Source organism: Vairimorpha necatrix, chromosome 10 (genome assembly GCF_036630325.1).
Source record: "Vairimorpha necatrix chromosome 10, complete sequence".
Lineage (NCBI taxonomy): Eukaryota > Fungi > Microsporidia > Nosematidae > Vairimorpha > Vairimorpha necatrix.
Window position 1 is genome coordinate 721,126 of NC_088825.1, and position 24,397 is coordinate 745,522.

At 29.6% G+C, this 24,397-nt stretch overlaps 7 protein-coding genes and 2 non-coding genes across 9 annotated transcripts; 6 read left to right on the plus strand and 3 right to left on the minus strand.

Moving 5' to 3' along the window:
* Positions 1-3,974: 3,974 nt before the first annotated feature.
* VNE69_10085 (uncharacterized protein) lies at positions 3,975-4,484 on the plus strand (the record flags this gene model as incomplete). Its single annotated transcript, XM_065474807.1, has 1 exon — positions 3,975-4,484. One exon carries the CDS (start codon positions 3,975-3,977, stop codon positions 4,482-4,484), a length of 510 nt encoding a protein of 169 aa, XP_065330879.1.
* An 8-nt stretch (positions 4,485-4,492) lies between these two features.
* VNE69_10086 (uncharacterized protein) lies at positions 4,493-4,967 on the minus strand (the record flags this gene model as incomplete). The annotated part of the gene is made up of 2 exons (XM_065474808.1): positions 4,493-4,525; positions 4,587-4,967. 2 exons carry the CDS (start codon positions 4,965-4,967, stop codon positions 4,493-4,495), a joined length of 414 nt encoding a protein of 137 aa, XP_065330880.1.
* Positions 4,968-5,989: 1,022 nt separating this feature from the next.
* On the minus strand, positions 5,990-6,060 carry VNE69_10904. The gene has a single exon. It is a non-coding gene; the product is annotated as a tRNA-Gly (tRNA).
* A 264-nt stretch (positions 6,061-6,324) lies between these two features.
* VNE69_10087 (D-ribose-5-phosphate ketol-isomerase) lies at positions 6,325-6,930 on the minus strand (the record flags this gene model as incomplete). The annotated part of the gene is made up of 1 exon (XM_065474809.1): positions 6,325-6,930. The coding sequence occupies one exon, from the start codon at positions 6,928-6,930 to the stop codon at positions 6,325-6,327; it is 606 nt and encodes a 201-aa protein (XP_065330881.1).
* Positions 6,931-7,866: 936 nt separating this feature from the next.
* Positions 7,867-8,481, plus strand: VNE69_10088 (uncharacterized protein; the record flags this gene model as incomplete). Its single annotated transcript, XM_065474810.1, has 1 exon — positions 7,867-8,481. The coding sequence occupies one exon, from the start codon at positions 7,867-7,869 to the stop codon at positions 8,479-8,481; it is 615 nt and encodes a 204-aa protein (XP_065330882.1).
* Positions 8,482-8,592: 111 nt separating this feature from the next.
* VNE69_10905 lies at positions 8,593-8,674 on the plus strand. The gene has a single exon. It is a non-coding gene; the product is annotated as a tRNA-Ser (tRNA).
* Positions 8,675-9,191: 517 nt separating this feature from the next.
* Positions 9,192-9,452, plus strand: VNE69_10089 (ubiquitin-related modifier 1-like (URM1); the record flags this gene model as incomplete). Its single annotated transcript, XM_065474811.1, has 1 exon — positions 9,192-9,452. The coding sequence occupies one exon, from the start codon at positions 9,192-9,194 to the stop codon at positions 9,450-9,452; it is 261 nt and encodes an 86-aa protein (XP_065330883.1).
* A 2,860-nt stretch (positions 9,453-12,312) lies between these two features.
* On the plus strand, positions 12,313-14,721 carry VNE69_10090 (putative SP-containing membrane protein; the record flags this gene model as incomplete). The annotated part of the gene is made up of 1 exon (XM_065474812.1): positions 12,313-14,721. The coding sequence occupies one exon, from the start codon at positions 12,313-12,315 to the stop codon at positions 14,719-14,721; it is 2,409 nt and encodes an 802-aa protein (XP_065330884.1).
* An 8,806-nt stretch (positions 14,722-23,527) lies between these two features.
* On the plus strand, positions 23,528-24,397 carry VNE69_10091 (putative SP-containing membrane protein; the record flags this gene model as incomplete). The annotated part of the gene is made up of 1 exon (XM_065474813.1): positions 23,528-24,397. The coding sequence occupies one exon, from the start codon at positions 23,528-23,530 to the stop codon at positions 24,395-24,397; it is 870 nt and encodes a 289-aa protein (XP_065330885.1).

A 24,397-nucleotide genomic window follows, 5' to 3' on the forward strand; every position in this document is an offset into this window, starting at 1 on the left:
GACATTCCTAGTTTTGAGTGGTTGATATTATTGTAAGCCTCTAACATTTTCAATAGTTTTGATTTTAGATTTAGATGATCCTCCTGTTTGTAAATTCCTTCCTGGACGGTTCTGTTAAACCTTTCTACTCGTCCATTCGACTGATGATGAAAGGGTGTTGTATAATGTACTTTCACTTTATTCTCTATGGCCCAGTTCTTTACTTTACTACTTTGATTCTCTTTTGATGAATCCATTATCAACTTTTTTATTGTTATTTGTTTGTTAATTTCCTTTATAAAATCTACAATCTTTTGACTATCTCTCGTGGTAATAACTTCCCCAAACCCTTTTCGACTAAAGTAATCAATTCCTGTTATTATATATTGTTTATTTATGGGCCCTATAATGTCTATAGCTACTTTTTCTCCCGCAGAAAACGCTTTGACGAACAAAAAGGCTTCCCCCTTTTTGGGTTGTACATTTTACACCTTATACATTTTTTCAACTCTTCCTTCACTAATTTTTCCATATTAGGCCACGTATATTCCTTTTTAAGTTCTTCGGTTACTGTTTTTGCACCACGATATACTAACTTCACATGTTTATCATTAATAAGTTCTCTTTTTATGTCATCAGTTAAGTCTTGAATTTCATTAACGACTTGCGCTTCCTTTTGGTATAGACGAGATATGTAGTCCACATGTGCCATCTCGACACCCCTTTTATATTTTACTGTGAAATTATATTGGCTAAGTCTGTCAAGCCATCTTTGTATTCGTTGAGAGCCTATTTCTCCTTTGTTCAACACATCCAAAGCTTTATGGTCCGTTATTACTTCAAATACATTCCCGTATAAGAAATATTTAAAATTCTTCATTCCCCACAACACTGCTAAGCATTCCTTTTCACTGATACTGTAGTTCATCTCGGCCGGTAAAAGTCTTCTTGAAGAATACGAAATAGGATAATTTGTTTCGCCTTGTTTTTGTGAGAGAATTGCACCAACTCTCGAATTGCACGCGTCTGTTTCTAGTATAAAAGGTTTTGTATAGTCAGGTTGGTATAATGCTATATTCGATTTTATGATGGTTTTAAGCTTATTGAAAGCCTTATCTTCATGTTCTCCCCAACTGAACTTTCTATCCTTTTTAAGTAAATCATACAAGCATCCTGCAATACTTGAACACCCGGGAATAAATTTTCTGTAAAAATTGATAAAGCCAAGAAATTCTTGCAATGATCTAATATCATGCGGCGGTTTTATTTCATCAATACCTTGGCCAACTTCCCTTTTGGGTTTAATTTTATTGTATTCTATCGTATGTCCTAAAAATTCTACTGATTTCTTTTTATAAATAGTTTTATCTTCATTTAATTGTAAAGCATTCTTTTTTAATCGTTCCTTTATAATCCTAAAATTGTTATCATGGATTTCTTCAGTTGTTCCAAAAACTAAAATATCGTCAACATAAATGAAACACCTTTTCCCAATATCATCTTGTAAAACATCATCCATAAACCGTTGAAATATGGCCGGCGAATTTTTAAAACCCATTGGCATTACATTCCATTCATATAAAAGATGCTTATGTCTAAAAGCTGTTTTGTGACTGTCATCTTCTGCTAATTCTATCTGAAAAAACCATCTTTTAAATCCAACTTAGAAAAATATTTTTGATCTTTTAAATTATGTAAAATTCTTTCTATGCTCGGAAGCGAGTATCTGTCCAAATCTACTAACTTATTGAGTGCAATCAAATTGGTTGTCACCCGAACCGATCCATCTGGCTTCATAACTGGTCTAAGATTGTTTAACCACGTAGAACTGGATTTTCGAATATATTTTTTCTCTAATAACTTTTCTATTTCAGCATCTATGCCCACTTCCAATTTTTGTGGCAGTCCATACGTCCTTTCTACGACCTTTTCACCTGGTTTAGTTTTAATTTGACATATTCTGTTTTTTGGTTTTGCAAAAATTTTTATCAGCTCCTGTTTTCCGAATAATATTTTAAATTTGGCGACCCTAGGCAAAATAAAGAGTTCCGTTTTATATATCTTGTCCATATATTTAAATTCTAACTCTACTATCTCTTTTACTTGAAACTTTTCATCTAAACACGTAAAAAAGCTCAATGGCTTTTTCCTCCTTAATATCTGTAATTTTAATTCTCTAACTGCACAATGTGAAATGAAATTATAACTAGAACCAGAATCGAAAATAACAGGCACCTTATTACTTTTAACATAGACGTAATTATTTTTATTTTCGTAAAATGCAGACTTTTATTCTAATGCCTCTTCAGTATTGGCTACTACCTCATGTACCTGCTTACTTGCACCAGTGTCTTTATTTCTATTCCGAAAATAGCAATTTGTAGAAACATGTCCTGGCTTTTTACATATGAAGCAGGTTAAGGTTTTTCTTGGAGTTTCTTTTAAGCTTAAGTTTTTGAAAGAAAAGGCCAAATCGGCTTCTTTCTTCATTTCTTTAATAGTTCCGTAGAATTCCTCATCCGTCTCATATTTAGTGGATAGAAACATTTTTATGAGTTTATATCGGGGTTTAATGCCGTTTTTTAAAATTTTCCTTCTATATTTTTCTTCAACATTTAAATCTTCACTCAATTTAATCGTTTCTTTTATAATACAGAAACAGACTCATTATCCTTTTGTTTCTTGGAGCACAGGTCCACTATAGAAATTTTCGTACAAAAATACTCTATCGCTGCTCTTCTGCAATGTTCATAGCTATAACTTGTTTTCCTTTTATTCCCAAATTTCTCTAGATGCCAGTCTAAAACGGTTTCGTCAAACCTACTGATAAAGTCATCCATTTTGTCTTCGTCAGTCTTTTTACTCCATCTACTAAGAGCCTCTGCTCTTTTTATCTCATGAGTTATGTTGTTTTTTGTTATTTTATTGTTCATATTCTCCACCATGTTTATTTAAGATATCTTAGGGGTCATAAAAATAGAAATTTATAAATATTCAACAGAGCCAAAATATTTTTTGTCCCGAGAGTAGATAAAATCATCCACTTTATTGTTTGATTGCGTCGTTCTATCTGTCCTTGTATCCATGTCCATCTATCTCTCTTCCTAACGTGTCTTATTTCATATTTTTGACATAAATCGACGAGTACCTGATTTATAATTCTCCGCCGTTATCGGTATGAAGTATATAACAAGGATTAAACGTTCTAAACAACATTTCCAAGCAATCCCTACACTGATACCTGTTTTGTTAAGCAGTGGTACCGTCCAACAATATTTGGTAAAAAAATCTCCTATATTCAATAACCATTAGAATCCTTCATTGAGTTCGTGATATAGCCGGAGATCAATCAAGTCTGCAACATATCTTTCCCATTGATACTTTGCTACAATTGGTCTAATAACTGGTCTAGTTACTAGATTTCTCTTTCATTGACATATATCACAGCTATTCAAAACTCACTCGATATCTTTTTGGGTTGCGTCGTAGACTTTTGTTTGTAATAATTAAAACAATCTGTCCTGTCCCGGATGCCCATTTGAGACGTAAATAAATTTTGAAGCGTTGCTCGTTTTGGGTTAAGGAATCGTAATGATCTATATAGACATACTTTAAATCTCATCGTGAGCTTTGTGGTACCATTAATCACATCCCCAAAAGGGATAAACTTTATAGCTTTTTCTTGTAGCGTCTCTTTTTGTTTTTTCTACCAACCTCGTTGGAACAATACCAATCTTTAAGAAGACAACCCCTTCTTGTCTTTCATTGTTATTCAGTTTTATCTCCATGCCCTTCAAATTGCAGAAATTTTATATGCAAATCACAAATAAATACCAAAGTTTTTAAAAAATATTTTATTCTTCTCAAGTAAGCATTTGCCTGGCCTCTACTGCAAACGGATTTTTTTTAATTTTTTGCCCTTCTAAAGTAAGCAACTTCCCCGGCGTCCGCTCCGAGCGGTGACAATAATTTACTATTATTTTTTTTTACCCTCCATGTGCAGTCATCTTCAAACTGAAGACGGTTTTTGTATTAATTGTGGTATACAAATCACCACTCTAAATTTAGTCGATTCCTACACACCTGTAAATCATCACACAAAATCTCAGAAACATATTTATTTACTTAATAAACTTCTCCATACTTTTAACATATCAGAATTTAAGCCGAATATATTACACGAATATAACACCAAAGCTTTTTCATTTAGACATAGTATGAAAGATAAACTTCTTCTTTGTACTTATAAAGTGTTAAGAGACTCTTCATATCCCATAACGTTTAGCGACGTAGAGAAATATTCCCCTAAAATAAAAAGTAAATGGTTTAAAGAATATAAATATATTCCGTATAGTAAAGCCTACATTAGAAATTTATTGGACAGATTTGGTCAAAATATTAGCTGTACCAATTTACAAGAAGTTATGAGCTATGTAGAAAAATATAGTAACAAACCCATGGAAAAAGTTATACAAAAATTTTTAATAAACAAAAAATCAGTTTAAAATTTTTTTTATTTTTTCTCTAATTGGTAAAATGCTTCGTTCTAAAATATAAAATTGTGAATAGTCTTTTTTTAATGATTTGTTTTTTTTGAAAACATTAACTAATATATCTAAAATATGAATAAGAGAAGTTGTATCAATTTCCAGTATTAAATTTACAATATGGGATATAAATTCTTGTATTAAAGTAATACTAATGTCACTGTCAATAATTTCAATTAAAAAAACAGTATTAGAAGGTAAAGTGTCTACTGTTATGTTTTCAAGTGTAATTTTATAGAAGTCTGGAAAATCTAAATCGTAATTTACTATGACATAGTACAGAAATTTGCTAACTTCTATATTTCCTTTATGATGTTTTAATAATTTAACACAAACACTTCTTGGGTCATCTAAATCATCAATAAAATTGTATAAAGAGTTGACAACTTCTGGTTTAAAATTTTCTAAGAGTTTGTCAATATCTTTTTCAATTTCTGACATTATTGAGGGCATTCTTATAAAAAATTAAAAAAGCCGTTAATTTTTTAAGTTAAAGTGAATTAAAAAATAAATGAAGCCGATCAATAATTAATTATATTATTTACGACATATATATATATATTGGATTAAAAATTAATTGTAAACTTAAATTTAATTGCATATTATAATATTCGATTGTTTAAAAAACAGTTGAATTTATATACATTATTGAAAATTTTATTATTTATTCCTTCCGAGGGGCAATAAAAAACAAAAAAACTGTTTTTAAAGAACTAAATTAGTTCTTTATGAAATTATTGGTTAAAATTGAACTGACAATAACCACAACTCTTTCAATTGCATATCTTTTATTATAAAAATGTCCTAATTGTTCAAATTGAACAATTTTTTAACATAAACTAGTAAACCTACAAATTTAATAAGCTTATTTTTCGTATAACGATTACTTTTTAAAAGAGCTCAAATGCATAAAAAAAGAATAATTTATATTCTTGTGGGAATCAAGGCCTCTCATAAATTTTAAAAAAATATTTTTTTATATTGATTACTAATCACCGAATGCTATAATATATATCATATGTTTTATTGGGGGTCATACCCTTTTTGGAAACAATTAGATAGCTTTAGTAACCAATCAAAGCGCATTTGCCGAATGTTGATTGGCTAGCTTTTTAATGCGCTACAACAGAAAAAATATAACATGAAAATATAAAATTTCCTCTACTATTGTGTCGTTATTTCTATTAAGTAAATATGATGCATTTTTTAGACATCATAATACTTCTAAATTTGTTTTAGCTTAACTTTGTTTGTTTCTTTGAATATTGCATTTTTTATTATACATAATGTTTATAGACAGAATTTTCCGTTTCTTGTTATGAATATCTAAAATTAAATTGCTATTATTAATGTTATATATCAATTTTCGGCCGGAGAGGCGTAAGCCTAGTAGTTAATTTCCTCGCTGAAGACAATAATTTTTTTTCTTTACTGAGTTAAGCTGTCGCGTAATAATATAAAAATGCACCAACCGGGAATCGAACCCGGGCTAACAGCTTGGGAAGCTGTTGTCATACCACTTGACCATTGGAGCTCATTTTTTCAAAATTAAATATACTTGAACTGAAAAATATGAATTTTTTATTATAACAAATTTGTGATCTTAATATTTCAATCGTATTATTCTTTTTTACAAATAAATCTGGCAACTTATTACAATAATTTAATTAGTCCAGTCAATAATAATTGCTAAAATACTATAAGTTTACAAGAAACCCCATTTACTTTTCACTTAAATTTTTATTTACATATTTAATTTTACATTCTGCATTTTTAAAGTTCTTGTCATGTTTACACTTCATTCCTCAAAAGTCTTCACTTTAATATTATAATCATCAACCGCAAAATATCCATGCTCAACCACTCCACATATTTCTCTACACTCATTTAAAAATTTTTCATCAAACACCACGTCAACAATAAAATTCCCTAAATCGGTTATAACAGGCCCGAATTTATTCTCACCACGTCTCAACTCATATTTTACATTTTTTTTCTTCAATATTTTTTCTATATATTTAACACTTCCTGGCAATATTTCTATAGGCACATAACAGTCCTCAAAACATTCTCTATATTTATAGTTCTGTACTATTATTAGTACTTCGTCGGCCATTGTACACATCAACTTCTCTGTTGTTAGTGACCCGCCTTTACCCTTTATCATATTTCCTTTTTTGTCAAAATAATCACATCCGTCTATGTACAAGTCTAAATGGTCTATTGATTCAAGTGGATAACAATGAATAGAATAATTGAGCAAGCTTCTTGTGGTTTGGTGGCTTGATGAAACATATTGAAGATTTGGATTTAGGTATGGGAGAATGGATTCTACAGTTCTGCCTGTGCCAATGCCTACTATTGATTTGGATTTACAAATAGTTTCGATGGTAGTTTTTAACATTTAGAAGTGTAATTATAAATTATAAAAATAATATAAAGGAGGTTGACAAATGATTATTCATTAAAAAAATATTGGTCATAAGACATTGTAAAAATAGAGAAAGAGACATATGTTAAAAAAAAATATTCTAGCAGAAAACACATACATTACATTGTAGTGAAGGGAAAGACCTAAAAATAGTCAAGTGCCATAATTCTTGCAATGTTTTTTTTATAATTCTAATCTATAAGTCTTAATTTACAGATACAACTACGTGTTAATTTTAGGATTATAATCTAATTTTGTTATTATATTTTATAGAAGAATACATTCGAAGTCAATTGGTCGTCCCGTTGAAAGTGAAATTTTTTTGCACTATACTAATACAATTTTTTATAGAAATTATCTGGATGAGGCGTGTTTTTAAAATTTCGCTTAGTATAAGTATATCGCCAAGTATCTTATATACAAGGCATAATACGTCTTTATAAGTCAATTTACACTCTCCACATGATCAATTTCATCGCTTCCTTAGAAATATTACTAGTTTATTCCGCGTGGCTAAAAATCTATAATGGCATATGCCAGTTAAAAAATGAGTTTTGTGTATTTTTATAACTAATTTTATATTAAAACATACATATTTCTTTTTAATAAGCTAAAATATTTTATACCGCGACAATTTTTTTTTCTTTTTTTTTGGTGCTAGGACCTTCGATAAAATTTTACGAATAGTTGTTATTATTAAGTTCTACGAATTCTGACAATTTTCTTTTTTTTTCATATATAGACAACGAATCAATTTTAAGAAAAAAGTTCAACAAATTTATATTTAAAATTTTTATTATTTTCTCCCCAAATATGATCTTCCTACTTTTTTTTAATCCTCTACTGTCTCATGTCTTGTTTATCAATAACTTTAAAAACATTTACATCGATCTTTATATAGGTTTGGACATGATTATCGATAAAGACGAATGGTTCGGCGTAACAATGTCTTTTGCTCCTAAATTTGACAATGTCGAAAATTTTTCTATCTTAAATGTAGAAGACTTCGGTAATTTGATATCTGCTTTGTCTAACCATAAAGATGATGGCTATAAATCAATGTTCTCTTCTTCTAAGTATTTTTTATGTTCTAGAATACATAAAGACGACTTTGTATTTAATACTAATGTAATTATAGGGTACTGTATAGATGTGTCTAAAAATGCATATTACCAACCAGGACAAGAATATATAAGTGACATTATAGTGCCCAATGAAGCTAAAAGTTTTTATTATTTTGATTTTAAGAAAAAAGGAAAAGAAGTTAAGTCTTTGTTTAGATTTGGGCATATGGTATCATTGAATGTTGAGAAGCCTTCTTCAATTGAATTTTATGAAAAGGAAATCGAGAAAAAAGCCCTGGAGTTGAAGTTAAAGGAAGAAGAAGAAAAAGCAAGGCTCAAAGCCAAAGGAAGAAGAAGAAAAAGCAAAGGTGTTGAAGTTAAAGGAAGAAAGAAAAAAAGCAATGGAGTCGAAACCAAAAGAAAAAGAAGAAAATCCCGTCTTAAAAAAAGAGAGGAATAAAAGGTTTAATTTTATTCTTTTATATTGTTATGTTGCCACTAAAAATTTTAACAATTTCTTTCAGGTGCCTCTATTTTATCGGTATGATATTTTATAGTTTTTGTATATTTTGACGGTGTAGCAAAGTGGTTAACGCGCTAGATTGCTAATCTAGTTCCTTCTGGGAGCGCGAGTTCGAATCTCGCCATCGTCGATTTTTTTTTCATATTCAAGCAGACGTGATTTTGAGCTCAAAGAACACGCGAAAAGATGATTATTCAAGTTTATCTTTAGTATACCATGCCAAATATCATCCAATTATTTATCAAAAGACATTGACATGTGGCATCCTACGCTTGACATGTGGACTATATCTTCAGTAAATAAATATAACAATTGCTTTCTAATAACAGTTTATGCATGAAATATAAAAGTTAAGCTTGTGAATATAAATGTAGAATCTAATAAATATATATATTTATTTTTTATTTTTTGGTTAAAATGGTGATCTCTAAACTCTTGACCATATCAGCCGAGGATTTTAAAGAACTCCTTTCTTGCTCACGCTGGATTACCATGTGAGTCTCAGATGCGAGTCTACAAAAGGAATCTTGAAACAATCCCATTTTTACTTGGTTTATGTTTTAAGCAGTCTTTGAAACTTAAGAATAGTAATTCACAAATAATTTAAATATTTTTAATATCTTTTATTCTTCTCTTACCCTCTTATTATGATAGTAAGATTCAGTGGCAGTGCTGATCCATCTCTCAATGACAAAGACTACAATATTGAGACCGAAAATAATATCAAAAGTATCTTCCTCAAGATATATTCTGATATAACTACAGAGTATACAAATAACGACGGGACTATTAAGGATGGTGTATTGTGTCTATTAGACGACAGTGACTGGGAATTATCTGGGTGTTATGACTCTGATCTAAGTGGGTTGTCTATTATTACACTTATTAATACAATACACGGGGGATAAACACAATAAAAAGCTTATTTTATACATCTATATTCGTAACATTATATATATTTTTTATACACTAATATTGTTGTCTTTATATAACAGTTAATAAGAAGCATTGAAAAAAGTTCAACTCGTTGAATGCCAAGGTCGTATATAAAAATTTCTATTCTTGTTGGCGCCACTCATTTGCATGAGCATATTTTTGTTCCTATCTTCTATAAATTATATGTAACTAATAGAACAATTAGATTGCTAGTTTTATATTTAAATATAACAATTTTTGGGTTAAAGACTTTGTAAAGCAAAAGAACATATAGTGATCAAATAAAAGATTTGAATTAACCATTACGACTAGTATGCTTCTTTTTTCGCTAAACAAAATTTAGGTTATTTTCTACTTTTTGTTTATTATAAAAATTTGGTAACGCTGTCTGAACGAGAACTTTTGGTTAAAAGAGCCACTTGGGGAGTTTTTAGACTATAAATATTTTTTTGGAAAGTCAAAACGGCAAAAAGAAGAAAAAAAAATCTAATAATTTTGTTAATAAATCACTTTTTAAGTTCGTTCTTGGCATAAATTTTATTAATGAACCAGTAATCAGTGTTCTATGTCTTGCCGAGGCTCATTTTTTTCTTCGCTTCAATTCCCTACAATATTGTAAGAATGGCAGCTATTGGAATTGCTTACAAATTTAAGTGTATTTTAGGAGTATATGAACAGCCAACTAATTTTTTAGTTTTTGTAGGACTTACCGCAGTCACTGTGTATTATTAATTTACAGTGAACATAATTTTAATTAGTTCTTCCAAGTGTTAGCTTTGTCATTATGTACTGAAATATTATTATCTTTCTTGAGGCGGTTCTTTATACAGCCCCAATTTCCATATGATCGATACGATGTTTTCTGTGGTATTTAATTTACCAAATTTGCTTTTTTCTATTTCTACTACTTTTCTTTGTCCATCTATTTAAACAGTAAAATTGTAAACTTTGTTTTCCAATAAAAAATTGTTTTTTATTTTACGTTTTATATTTATGACTAATACCCAAAAATCAACTTATTAGGATCCGTTAAACTTTTAAAACCATAGTTTTATTGCTAACAAAATGTCTAAAATACTTTTATTTTATGATAGAATGATGGTCTTTTGATAATGACCCTTTAATTTTACAAGCTTTCCAAACACATATAAATACAAATTTCTTTATAAAAGTTGTTTTACAATCCTATTTCATTTTTGCCACTTACAGCTTTAATTTCGATTGCTATAGTAAATATTTTCGAGCCCCTCATCATATCGTTCAATTTTGGGGCAAAAATGACAAATTTGCAAAAATACCCTTTTTAGCAAAGTGTTCCAAAGACCATTTTTTTCCCTTGCAAGTAAGAGGAGGGGAAAACCTTACATAGTGACTAGAGGGATTGGGGCGTGATCCTCATCCATCTGGCACTGTGAGATTCTTACTCACTAAAACTCCCTCCATACAACTTGCAGGTGCAGCAAGCTCCGCTGTATCCAATGGGCTTTGGCTCCAGGAGAACACTTTCCATTTATACCTCAAATCGCGTCCAGGGTGACCTCACAGCGGATATACTTAACGGAGATGGTTATCTATAGCCCGATGAGAGACATCATCGTACTAACTCAAAGATCCATACAACTATTTGTATCCCACACACGCCCATATCACCAGCCGGTCATTTTTATCTGGCTGCGTTGACCACCAGTCTCCCACTAGTTGGTCACCGTGTTACAAAATCTAGTAAAATAGGGTCCTCGAGACCTTCTATTGCCCTAATTCCTCTAGTCTCTTGGTTAGCTCTAGATCCCACTCTTAAGTGCACCAGTGATGGGCTCAAAATAGGCCGTTTCATCAGATACTTTTATGTATATTATGTCACCATAAGGGGAATACTGTTTTCGGCCTTAAGGGGCGTTTCTACACTATATGCTAATCCCCTTATGGCTGGAAACACACAATTTTGTGTTGAATTAACTTAATGGTCACCGTAGACATTTTCTTCATCTGAGTTGTTCCAACTGCATCATATAAAGTAGAAAAAATTTTGTTTCCCCTCTAATCGAACACAGCCATTGCTCAATGGAAGCATCGTCTTCTGCCACTGGGCTTAGGCCACCTGTTCCAAAGACCAAGACCATGTATATATATTTATGCAAAAAACATAAAAAATACTCTCCTCCAACAATAACAAGCTTCATAATTGATGCATAATAAGTCCGAAACTTTTACTTTTAAGAGTTGGTTTTATAACACAATAAATTTATTCCACATATTCGATTTTTTTTCCGAATTATATGAAATGCATTTTTTTTATATGACATGTATTTCAAGATCTGTCAAATTAATAAAACTTTAACCAGTTAAAACATTTTCACAAATTGAAATTAAAATTAAGTATTAAGACCATTCGTAATAGTTTTTCCTACAAAATGCGATCTAGAAGACTTAAATTTTTAAAATTTCTCATATTAAAAACTTATTTGACAAAATTATTGCTAAAAATGAATAATTTAATAAAAATCTATAAATTTTTCAAGATAAAAAAATGTAAGTTATAAACGTATCTCACAAAATCAATAACCATAAATTATTAATACTTTAAACTGAAAGAAAATTGTAAATATTATTTTAAATGTTTCAAGTTTTCGTTGTACATTTTATACAAAACAGCTCTCATTAAACATTAAATAAATTGACATCTTTCAAAAAATTATAAAAAAAGTAATGTAAAATAAATTTTTTTTTGCAAATAAAATAATATTTTTAGGCTTTCTCATTTATAATTATGAAAAAAAATACATTATGATATATGACATGAAGGTATAAATATTTTTTTTTCCAATTTACCCCATGATAAAAAAAATTTTTGTAATATCGATCTCCTTATTTAGTTTTTTGAAATGTACAATCTATACTAGGGAACAAAATAATCAAATAAAAACGAATTATGATAATACGTATTTAAGCAATTTTCCAGAAAAAAATGATATTGAAACTCCAAGATATTCTGTGTTTTCAGACACAGGTCTGGACAATACCATCGAAAAGACTATTCATAGTTCTAAATTAACACCAGATTATAATTTACAAAATGAGGATAACGAAATTAAAAGCACGTATGAAGAATTGAACAATAAATATATAAAAGACATCGATTTTACTCAACTTAAAAATGTCTGTGATAGATTGTTACAATTATTTAACGAGAGAATAGAATTTTATGATAGGCTGCGAAAGATCTACCCTACCAAAAAAAATTCTTATTTATACCTTAAAGAGATGGAAGATATTTTTTATGAATCAGTAAAGAATTATGCATGCAGTGAAGAATTACACCCATATGCTAAAAGTAAGTGTCATAAATTTTTTCGAAAATTTGTAAGTGAAAGTGCTGAGCTTATATTCATGTTATCCAGCAAAAAATTTCAGAAATTATTTCTAACGCCGTTAGAATATAAACATTTATGGTCAGATATAGATAAATGCATCGATCTACAATATTCAGCCAATGAAAAAGATGAATTAGAAAATGTGTTTAATGGCATAAAATACAATGAAATTGTGGCGAAATTGCATAAGCTTGTTGATGATTTTGATGATAAATTTTATTTTTCCAATGATGCCATAAAACATAAACCTAATTTCAAAAAATTAATATACGTTGCAGCTTCTGGAATTTCTTTATTAAATTATATTTGTCCCTCGACGAATGAATATAATATATTGCCTAGTGAAAAAAATGTAAAATATGATTTATATAATGAAGTTCAACCCTCTTCTAGATACTCATCAATTATAAATGATAATTTTTATGAGATAATTTATAATTCGAAGTACGATAATAACAGAGAAACAGAATTACCAATTGAATTTCAAGATGAAATTTTCGACAATTCTAATAATGCTGTTAAAAATAATTATAGCACAACTGAAAGTGAAGTCAAGTCTACATCTAGCACAATAGTAAATTCGGAATACACTACTACACCAAAAGAGGATTTGAGTACTACTACAATAAAAAACACAGATGAGGAAACCACTACAGAAATTCATTCTCCCATTGAAACAAGTAATAGTTCTTATGATAAAACCACCACAGAAGTTAATATGACCACCGTAAAGTATGATACTACTGTTTCGTCTACTGCATCAATACCATATGAAAATACGAATAATACTAATAGTGATAATCCTAACAATGATGTCACTACAATGACATCAAATACAATCACAACTGAAACGAATACAATAGATAAGAATGCAAAAAACTATAACGAAGATAAAGACAGATACAATGCCCAATTTGGCGGTAATTATATGCCATATCCAAATTATAATAATGAATATCCTCCTAATGCACCTGGATCAAATGGGCCAGGCTTTTTTTCAAAAGTCATTGGTGGAATTGGTGACGTACTTTCTGGTGCGACAGGTGTTTTGGAAGATATAGCTGTAGAAGGAGGAGGAGCTTTAGTTAAAAAAAGTATAGGTAAATTTACTGGGCGTATTGATAATGGCATTAAAATCGGGAAAGGAATAATTGAAGGATTAGATACTGCCTCTGATGTTGCTTCTGGTATAGGTTCTAGTATAAACTCGAATGTCCTACAACCACACAAAGGAGGTGCAGGAAATAATAATCAAAAAACACATGGTAATAATAATGACTCTAACAAAAGTAAGAAACGTGAAGATGAAATTGAAATTACGACTAAAAGACCAAAAGATGAAAAAGATTTTATGACTAAAAAACCAAAAGATGAAGATAAAAATACAACTGAAAAACCAAAAGATGAAAAAGATTTTACGACTAAAAAACCAAAAGATGAAGATAAAAATACAACTGAAAAACCAAAAGATGAAGATAAAAATACAACTGAAAACCCAAAAGATGGAAAGAAAAGTACAACTGAAAAACCAAAAGATGAAAAAGATTCTACTACTGAAAAACCAAAAGATGAAAAAGATTCTACTACTGAAAAACCAAAAGATGAAGATAAAAATACAAATGAAAAACCAAAAGATGGAAATAAAAACAAAAAGAATAAGTTGGAGAATGTTAAAAATAAATTAGAAGATTCTATGAACGCAATTGGGGGATTTTTCAAACTTTATTGGAAATTATTGTCTGCAGTGTTTAGCTGTATATTTTTTATTGTCTCACTACTATGTTGTTTCGGTAAAACACTAATAAAATGCTGTCGCAGAAGGAAAAAAAATTATGATGAGGAAAAGCAGATTCTTATTGATAAGAATTAAAAATTTTTAAGTTTTCTTATTCAAAAACAATATATTTTCTATAGTATACATAAATATTTATGTATAGCAATTTCGAGTCTATGTTTAAACGGTACTCTTTTTTTTATACAATTTACCTAGAAATATAAAGATTTTTGTTTTTTTAATATAAATGCAATTATACATAATAAGAACTTAATTAGCTATAAAAGTAATAGCATTTATACACAAATACAACAAACTTTATAGAAATAATGAATATTAACACTAAAAATACTTAAACTTTAAACACTAGAATGTTTAAAAAATTTCAAAATTGATTCAAACACAGAATTATTTAAAAACGTAAACTAAACTATGTTGTCATAAAAAACAACCAAAAAAGATTTTATTGGCGTCAAAGATAAAAAATCTGCTGTAAATCTTAAAAAGTATTAGTTAATATGTTATTGAAATTTAAAGATATTTGTAAATAAATACTATTGAAATCCTCTTTGTAACAAGCAGAGTGGACTTGCACATAACAAGAAAAGACTACCTAAAATAAAAGAGCGGAAGTTTTAGGTTACTGTAGGACCGATCGGATAAATATAATCATCCTATAATCTGTAAAATATTAAAATAAATTATAGTCGAAAATTAACACAATTTAGTTCATATAAATGCTCTGCCGCTAATATATTATATTATTACACGTTAAGCTAGTTTCTAGAGAGGGGCAGTAAGTGCACTTATCAAAACAAGTGCAGAATATTACAAAAAATTCTGCCTAATTTTTACTTAACCTCCTTAAGATATGAATACATGTTTTTTCTCTTTTCCTATGTTCTTAAAAGTCGAAGCGGACAGATGTGAAAGTAACAAATATAAATTTATACAATGCAAAGAATGGTCTAATAAAAATCCTATTTGGTCATTTAATATAGAATAGATGATAGTAAATTCGTTTTAATAAGCTTTTTTAATCAGTGTTCATGGATGTTTGAACTGTAGAAATGTGTTATGATATTATTTTGTCGTCATTATTAATTTTTAAAATCATTAAACAGTTTTTATTTAGTTTATTAATTTAAGCAGATTCTAGGTTTGGTAATTATTATTTTTTTATCATATGTTAATTTTTCATTTCTAGCTATTCATTTATTTTATTAACGAATGCAGAGAAACCCAAAGTTTATCCTCTTAATAGTATTCATAAGTGTATAGTCCTCAAAACCATGACATCTTTGTTTTACTGTGTTAAAACTTTAATCAGTAAAACACTGCTCCGAACGAATAGTCAAAGGCGGAGATCTCTAACGATCGGACATGAAACGTTATGTTATATAAATAAATATAAATAGTCAGAAAAAGTTAGAAGACACCGAGCATGAAGAATAACAATAAAAACAGATCAAACATAAATAAATATAAATATAATACAAATATTTTAGAAATGTATTAAAAAAACGGAAATATTACTCCGGTTCATGTCAATAAGTAAAATATAACATTAATTTTACAAGATATGATTTTTTGGAAGTAAAATATCATCTCTTTATATAATTGTTAAGTTCGTCCATGGCGTCATTTTTAACAACTTAATTTACTTATAATTGTATTGCTTATAAAGAGAATGATAAAGATAAGTCTTGATTAATTAGTAGACGAACAAATTTTTATGAGTAAGAGGAATTTATTTATTTTAGTTATTATTTTATATTAATTAACTTAATTTTTTGGTATATTTTTTACTTTGGCTACGAAAAAGCAAGTCTAAAAAAAGATTCTGTATTTTTATTGATAAAGGGGCTAAAGTAAACATGGACCATATGTTAATTTAAAACAAGCTCTAAGAGATGTTAACAATATTTTTTTTATTAAATTTTATTTGGACAAAAAATGGTGTAAATAAAATCTCTAACAAAATATTTCATTCAATATAAATAAATTTAATTAGGGTATGCTCATTGTAATTTATATTTTTAGTTTAACAAGAATAGGTTCCGTATTGGCGTCTCCTGCTTGTAAGTGGCTTATCGTTTCCATAGTCCTTTCCACATCGGCTTCGTCTCCTCTCCTTCGGTAGTCCAGAGAAATGCTTTCGGGCGTCTTCTTTGGCGTGATCATCTGATGTACGCTTCTACCTTATTAGGGATTTCAAGTCTTGGGGGTATAAGATTAGTAAAACTTAGTCACTATACCGCCCAAGTGACTACGTAGGGAATTATTTCTGTTTTAAAACCATAAATTAGGCCTAGTTCGTTCGCGAGGACATCATACTTTTTTAACTTATCGCTTTTGTTTTGCTGTAGATTCTCTTGTGATGTAACGCCTATTTCGATTTTTCTGATCAATTTGTTCTTTTTATCTACTACGACAATCTCCGGTTTATTATGTTTGATCTTTATGTCTGTTTTTACCGTCGTGTTATTCAATTTCCGCATCTTTGTCGGCAAATATCTGTTGTACTGAGGGGTTTCTTAATCTCTTCTTAGGCTAAACTTTATATTTTCGCATAGTAGTAGGTTGATGCATTTAACAATTTCATTATGCCTTCTCATTAATCGTGTCCTAGCATTTTTTCGCACTTTGTCGCTAGATGATCCACAGTCTTTGCTGATTTATTGAATAGGGGCAATTCTCAATCAATCCATAAAAATAATTCGGTCTTGCGATGCACATAACTTACTTTCTGTCCTAGTACTCGTTTTACCTACTTTAAGCCTTAGTGATGAGTTTTTAATGTAAACTATTTTATTTTATTTTGCCCTAAACAACTTTTTATGTTCTGTTTTAATACTTTTGTTGTTGTATAGGGTTTTTACTGAGCTTCCGTTGTGATTTTTGTTCCACATCTATTAGCTTATATTTTTCCTGACGTATGCTTTAATTAGAAAAAAGTGGTTTTCTTTTTTTCTTGGTTTACTAAGATGGCTCGTTTGCTGGGGTAGATATTGACCGATTGTTCGAAGTCCGTCCTTAGTTTGAGTAGCATGCTTTCACTTTTTAACACTGCACTGTTAAGATCCCTTCCGAGCGCATCGCGGGGAAGATATAGCCTTTCTTTGCATGCCAGCTGTGAATGACCTTTATGTACTTTCAATGACATTCTAATAAATGAGTCTATCTCCTCAAATATCTCCGGTTCTAAATCTAGTACACCAACATAATAATTTATAAGTGAAATACCAAATTCGTTAATTGACCTAAGGTGTCTTTAAAGTTTAATTTTGTACTACAAATCATTTTTACTCGTGACTTTATTTTTTCCTTTATGAGTTCAATTGTACTATTACTCATTCAATATTATAATTTTTTTATATTTGTTAATTTTTATGTATAAACATAACTTTATTGGGGTTATTTTGTTTTTTTTCGTAGAAAGATCGATGTATTTCGTTTGTTTGTAATAAATTAAATTTTCTAATTTTTAGTAAATATGTTTTTTTTTTTTGTGATTTACATCCTTAGTCTATTTTACAGGGGTTTGCATTTTTTGAGTCCAACTTTTGCATTTTTATAGTCCATTTTTTATATCTCAATGGCCTTTTTTTGAAACCCCCCCCCCCCCACCCTCATGCCTAGAAAAGCGAGATCTACAGTCACTCCAGATGTCTTTAAACTGATTGAAAGACTTATAAAAATCGAAATTTGACCTTAAAAAATATTGAAACAAATTAAATTTAAGTTATAAAACAGTTTGGAGGATCCATATGAAAATGTTAGAGGGAGAATCTATTTGGTCTACAAGTTTAATAAATCGTTCTAAAGTTTCATCTCCTAGAGTGCTAAAGCCTATCGACCTAGTGCTAAAAAACATCATTGCACGCAGTAATGACAAGACTCTTGGCGAAATTAAGGAAGAGCCGAATACATTAGCTCGTTTCAATATCTTTGTCGACTTTTTCAAGAAAGCTAAAATATCTAAATATTTTGAGGAAAAGACTATCTCTAATTCCCGTAGAGCGTAATTCGCAGGACAAAATTGATAAAAGAGCTGAATATGCCATGGGAATATCGGGATATTCTTTAGAAAGTTTGATTTTTTTGGATGAAACTGGCTTTAATGCTCATACAACAAGGCATTATGGGGTTTCTTTTAAAAACAAAAAAGCATTTGGTAAATGACCGTTTGGAACCTGCTTTGAAAAATAAAAAAAAGGGAAAAATAAAAAAAATTATAAAAAAAGGGACTTGATGATTAATTTTAAATAATGACAGAAGACAATTTATCCGGGGATTTTTAAGAATTTGAAAAGCCCAGTGGAACTGTAAAAGGTACTCATAGTGTTCTTCTTTGTTTATATCTAGATCGAATATCTCTTATAGAAATGAGCCAAAACCAACTAAATTATATGGTATTGTGACTCAGAATCGCTAGAGGTTACAGCATTTATAAAGTGAATCTTAGTACTGTGCTCCATCCCTTTGCTTAGGCTAATGTGGCATTATGCTACCCATTGATTAGAGATCATAATAGAAACAGGTTATACATTTTCTTGTATTACCTCAAGGAAAAAGCAGTATTTCTACTAGTTACAGAAACGAGCAAGGCGCACGCCGATTCAGCATCAAATGTTTCCAAAATAAACTTTTCTTTATAATCCATGTATAAATACATTTCATCATTAAAACCCCAATCTGCCTCAACAAAAAATGTTTTTGCCAATTTGGCCATTTTTTTTAAAGGGGGGTCCTTTAAAACATCAAAGTGGGTTTATTTTTCCAAAGCGGGTTTCAAACGATCATGTACCAAGCATTTAAAACAGTCCCTGCAAATCGAGGCAAAATTTAAGTTGTCTTTGCGTGATTTCGAAATCGAATATTATAGCATACGAAATAAAAAGGGGCGCATATAATTCAGCTTTATTCGTCGAATTTATTGAAAGTAATCTTGTAAATTTTTTTATAACAAATCCTCAAAAGATTTTAATAATGAATAATGCCAAATTTCATCATTCAAGAGAAGTTTTGTGTAAGCTAAGAGAATTAGGCATATCTTATGTTTTTTGCCTCCATATTCCCCACAGCTTGATCCTATTGAGTAATTTTTTTTTTTTATGATAAAATCGAGGTTTTGTGCTATACGAAACTCAAATAATACAGTAGAAATGGACTTGGAACAAGTGTGAACGATTATTTTAGCCTTTCGTGTAATGGATTTTACACTAATATGGTAAGATGGTTGGAAATGGCAAGGCAGAAAAATGAGTTTATATAATTAATGAGGTTGTATATTATTTGACACATAATTCTATTGATTGTTTATTATATATCAAATTCTGGGTTTTTTGTTATTTTTTTTCTAAAAAATGGACTATAAAAATGCAAAAGTTGGACTAAACAAATGCAAACCCTGTAAATTTACGAAGGAGTATCTAAATTTTATAAATTTGCATAGTCAGACTATTACTTCAAATTAATTAACACATAAAGGGATATAAAAACATTACAATGTTTCATTGGTTAATTTTTGACAAATTTAGAAGTTAGAAATTAACATTAGTCATTTTTAGTATAATCGTGCCAAATATAATTGTGACTAAACAAAATGAGAATATTCTCTTCGGTTTTTTACTTATATTTTTGACTTGTTTTACTGATATTTATAAGAAATTATTTATTATCATTCTATTTTAAATGCCTAACTAAGGACCTTTTATATGTTGATTACAACGAAGGTCATACTTGAGTATATATGTTCATAAATAATATTTTTTATTTGCTTAGGTCTTTTTTATTGCTCTAATTCTTAGTGTATAAATGACTTTAGTTTGTTCTTTAAAAAAATTACTATAGTTAAACATTATTTTAGGCGATAAACATCCAGGGTTTTTTTTATGAAGTGTACTAAAAACTGATTATATAAATATAATTATGGACATTGAAAATAAATGTAAATAGCAAACTTTCATAAATAAAAAAATATGAAAGATGAAGTAAAAGAGATGTAAAAGTAATAGTAAATAAAGCATATATTTGTTTACAATAAAAGAATATTTATTGGAGTAGCTGATAATGTACACTAGATCAGAACCAGGTGCCCTTGGCCGAGTGGTCGAAGGGATGTTCTCATTGACCAATGGGCTGGGTTCGAGTCCCAGGGGCACCAAATTGTTTCTACTTTCTATGATGCAGTTGGAACAACTCAGATGATGAAAATGTCCACGGTAATCATTAAGTTGATTCAATGAAACTTGTGTGTGTCCAGCCACAAGGGGATTAGCATCTAGTGTAGAAACGCACCTCAAGGCCAAAAAGCAGTATCGCCCTTTGGTGACTTAATGATACATAAAAGTATCTAATGGGTACGGCCTAGTTGGAGCCCATGGCTGGTGCACTCTAGAGTGGGATCCTAGAGCTAACTAAGAGACTAGGCGAAGTAGGGCAATAGAAGGTCTCGTGGACCCTATCCTACATGATTCTGTAACACGGTGGCCGAAACTAGTGGGAGACTGGTGGTCAACGCAGCCCAATAAAAACGCCGGGCTGGGGATGTGGTCGTGTAAGGAGCCGTGTGTGCGATACAGATGATTGTAGGGACCTTTGAGTCAGTACGATGATGTCTCTCCTCGGGTTATAGATAACCATGCCCGTTAAGTATATCCGCTGTGAGGTCACTCTGGACGCGATTTGAGGTATAAATGGAAAGTGTTCTCCTGGAGCCAAAGTCCAATGGATACGGCGGAGCTTGCTGCACCGGCAAGTTATACGGAGGGAGTTTTAGTGAGTAAGAATCTCACAGTACCAGTTGGAAAAGGATCACACCCAAATCCCTCTGGTCCCTATGTAAGGTTTCTCCCTACCTCTTACTTGCAAAGAAAAAAAAAAAAAAAAACTAGATCAGAACCCGGCTGCCGAGAAAAGGTGAGTGGTTAAGAAGAGCTAGATATTAAAAGAGCTTAAAATACATAAAAATAATCTTGTTTCTATAATCTTTGAAAAAAGGATCAGTTGAAAGAAATCGTAAATATGCCTCAATAACATTGACACAAGAAAAAAAAATCTCGAAAAAATACTTTTTTAAAAAATAAACCGTGCTGTCTTTTAAAAAATAAAATACTTCTAATTTTTTTTCATAATGCCCAAATATTAAAGTACAAATTAAATACAGTCGCATGTTAAGCTTCTTTACAATAAATATTGATGCTCATTTCTAAAGTCTATCTTCAAAATTTTTTTCAAATAAGGCTAACAATTTTTGTTGTATGTACTTGAAAAAATACAAAGCTTAAAAGATTTAGTTGAATTGCAAAAGCAGATTTTATGATTAAAGAAAAAACGTCAACCCAATATTCAAATTGCTACAAATCTTTAAAGTTTTTTTTAAAAAGAGGACATTTTCACTAGGTTGGTCAAAGTGTAACCAGGCTAGATGTGAAGCAATTATTGTTAAAGCGGATATACAGATATTTGATAAAGAGGAATGATGTTTATACTTTTTATCTCATAAGAAGATTACGAACCAACTAGCTTTCAAGTATGATTATACGGATTTGATTGAAGAAAATAGACAACAAGGCAGTTACATGTATTAACTTTGTAACATGAAAATTTAAGTATATAAATACAAATAATATTCTTTATAAATATGTAGAGAAAAACAAAAAAGATAGTGCGACTAGCAAAAACATGAGAATGTGGGATATTGAAAATATAAAATATGACTTATGCTTATTTTTGTCTCCCAGAGAGAAAATAAAATTGCACTTTTTTTGTTAATATAATAAACCTAGGGCGATTTACTAATAGTTGTGAATGTAATCTAAATATAGATTAATTTATATATAGAAAATGGTACCTATCAAGAATCCTAACAATATTAAATTTAATGTGATGATATAAGGCAAAGTTTGGCTAATATCGCAGAAAACATATCAAATCTATGAAATTGAAATTCAGAGAAGGCAATCTGGGCTATTGAGCCGAAAAAACAATTTAGAGTCTATCCTTTTTGATTGAAAACCATGAAATTTTAAGTGGTACACGGCGAAAAGAGATTAATCTAATATAGCGGAACTAGCTGTACAGACGACGGGGAGAGGGTCCTGTCAAATTAGACGCTATTGGTTTAGAAAACATAAGACTGTAATATATCCGCAACAATTGAGCTTTGAAGGACAATTCCACTACAGATACAAAGGATATGTTTTCAATTATTTATTTTTTCATCACATATTAACTAATTAAAATTGCATTTTAAATTTTAAACCGAGGTTTTAACAGGGTCGGGGCTTATTCATCTAAACTCACAAAAAGACTTTTTATTTAGTTCGGCGCGTAATACATAAAAAAGCTCCGTATCAATTTTCTATATATTTTTATTTAACATATGAAAATCATGTCAATCTTTACTCAATTACTTATTTAACATCAAGTCAATAAGGATTCTGGATATTTAAAAATTATTATTAGTAATTTTTAGGATCTCAGCGAATTTTAAATCGTGCTTGGTGCATATTAGGTCTTTAATTAGTTTGGGATATTTTTGTCATATTGTAATATATTTTGTTTTCAAACTAATAATTAATCATTTCATTCTATCATGACATAAATATTAATATACAAGATAATGTACAAAGACCAACATGCATCATATCTTTATGAGAAAGATTGTATGATTTGCATCATATAACTTACACATCTTTATTAGCTCATTTTATGATTTGTGTAAAGCATATGGGGATATTTTACGACATATGTATTTACTTAACTGAATCAGGATTTCTTTTTAAATAATATTTGTAGTAGGACAATAACAGAAGACAAATTAAGCAGATTTAAATGCAAAAATGAATATTTATCAAGGTTTCTTGACTAGAAATTTTTTAATTTTTCACCCCAAATGAATTTATTATTAATTTTTATTCAATTTTTCATAAACATGTTATCTATAATAAAAGCCGATGAATACATCGATGACCTATTAAGTTCAATGATTAATAAAAATTTAACTGAAGAAGTGACTTGTGCTTCATTAAAAAACAGTTTTACTGATGAAGATATGTCTTTTGAAACTATTCGAGGCTATATTGTATTTTTTTGGGACACTATTATTAATCATGATATTTTTATAAATATGACAGAGAGCAATAATTCAATATTTAGTTTTAGAGAATTGCGTAGTTTATTGAGAGATGCATATTTTAAGAAAATTAAAAGCGTATTTAGAAAAACTAAATGGAATCCTTATTTATTAGATAATTTTTCATTTTCAGAAAAAAAATTTATATATGATATGGTAAACCTTACATTGGAATATTACAATATTCTACGTCTCTGTTATAAAGATAGAATTAATAATGCAAACTCAACTATGGATTGTGTTGAAGAAATAATTAGAGAAAATACATGCTTTATAAGGAATAATGAAACTGATCAATTCCCTACATTTGTTGTTAAAATGTGTACAGGGCAATTGTATCAGTACATAAGTTGTTATAAACATGATTGGATGGACTATGCCTTACAATATTTAAAACATAATCAGAATCTATTATCAAAAGCTGAGTGTATTAATGATAATTATGATTTTAAAAAAATAACGTCAGAAATTACTAATGAACCTTTAAGTTATATTATGGAAGATAGAAGTTATTATAATGAAAGATATGCTTTTATAATTCTTTCGGGTTTAATCATTTGCTTAATATTAACTTTCATTGGATACATGTACCACAATAAGAAAAAAAGAACCAATAAAAATTTTATTTAA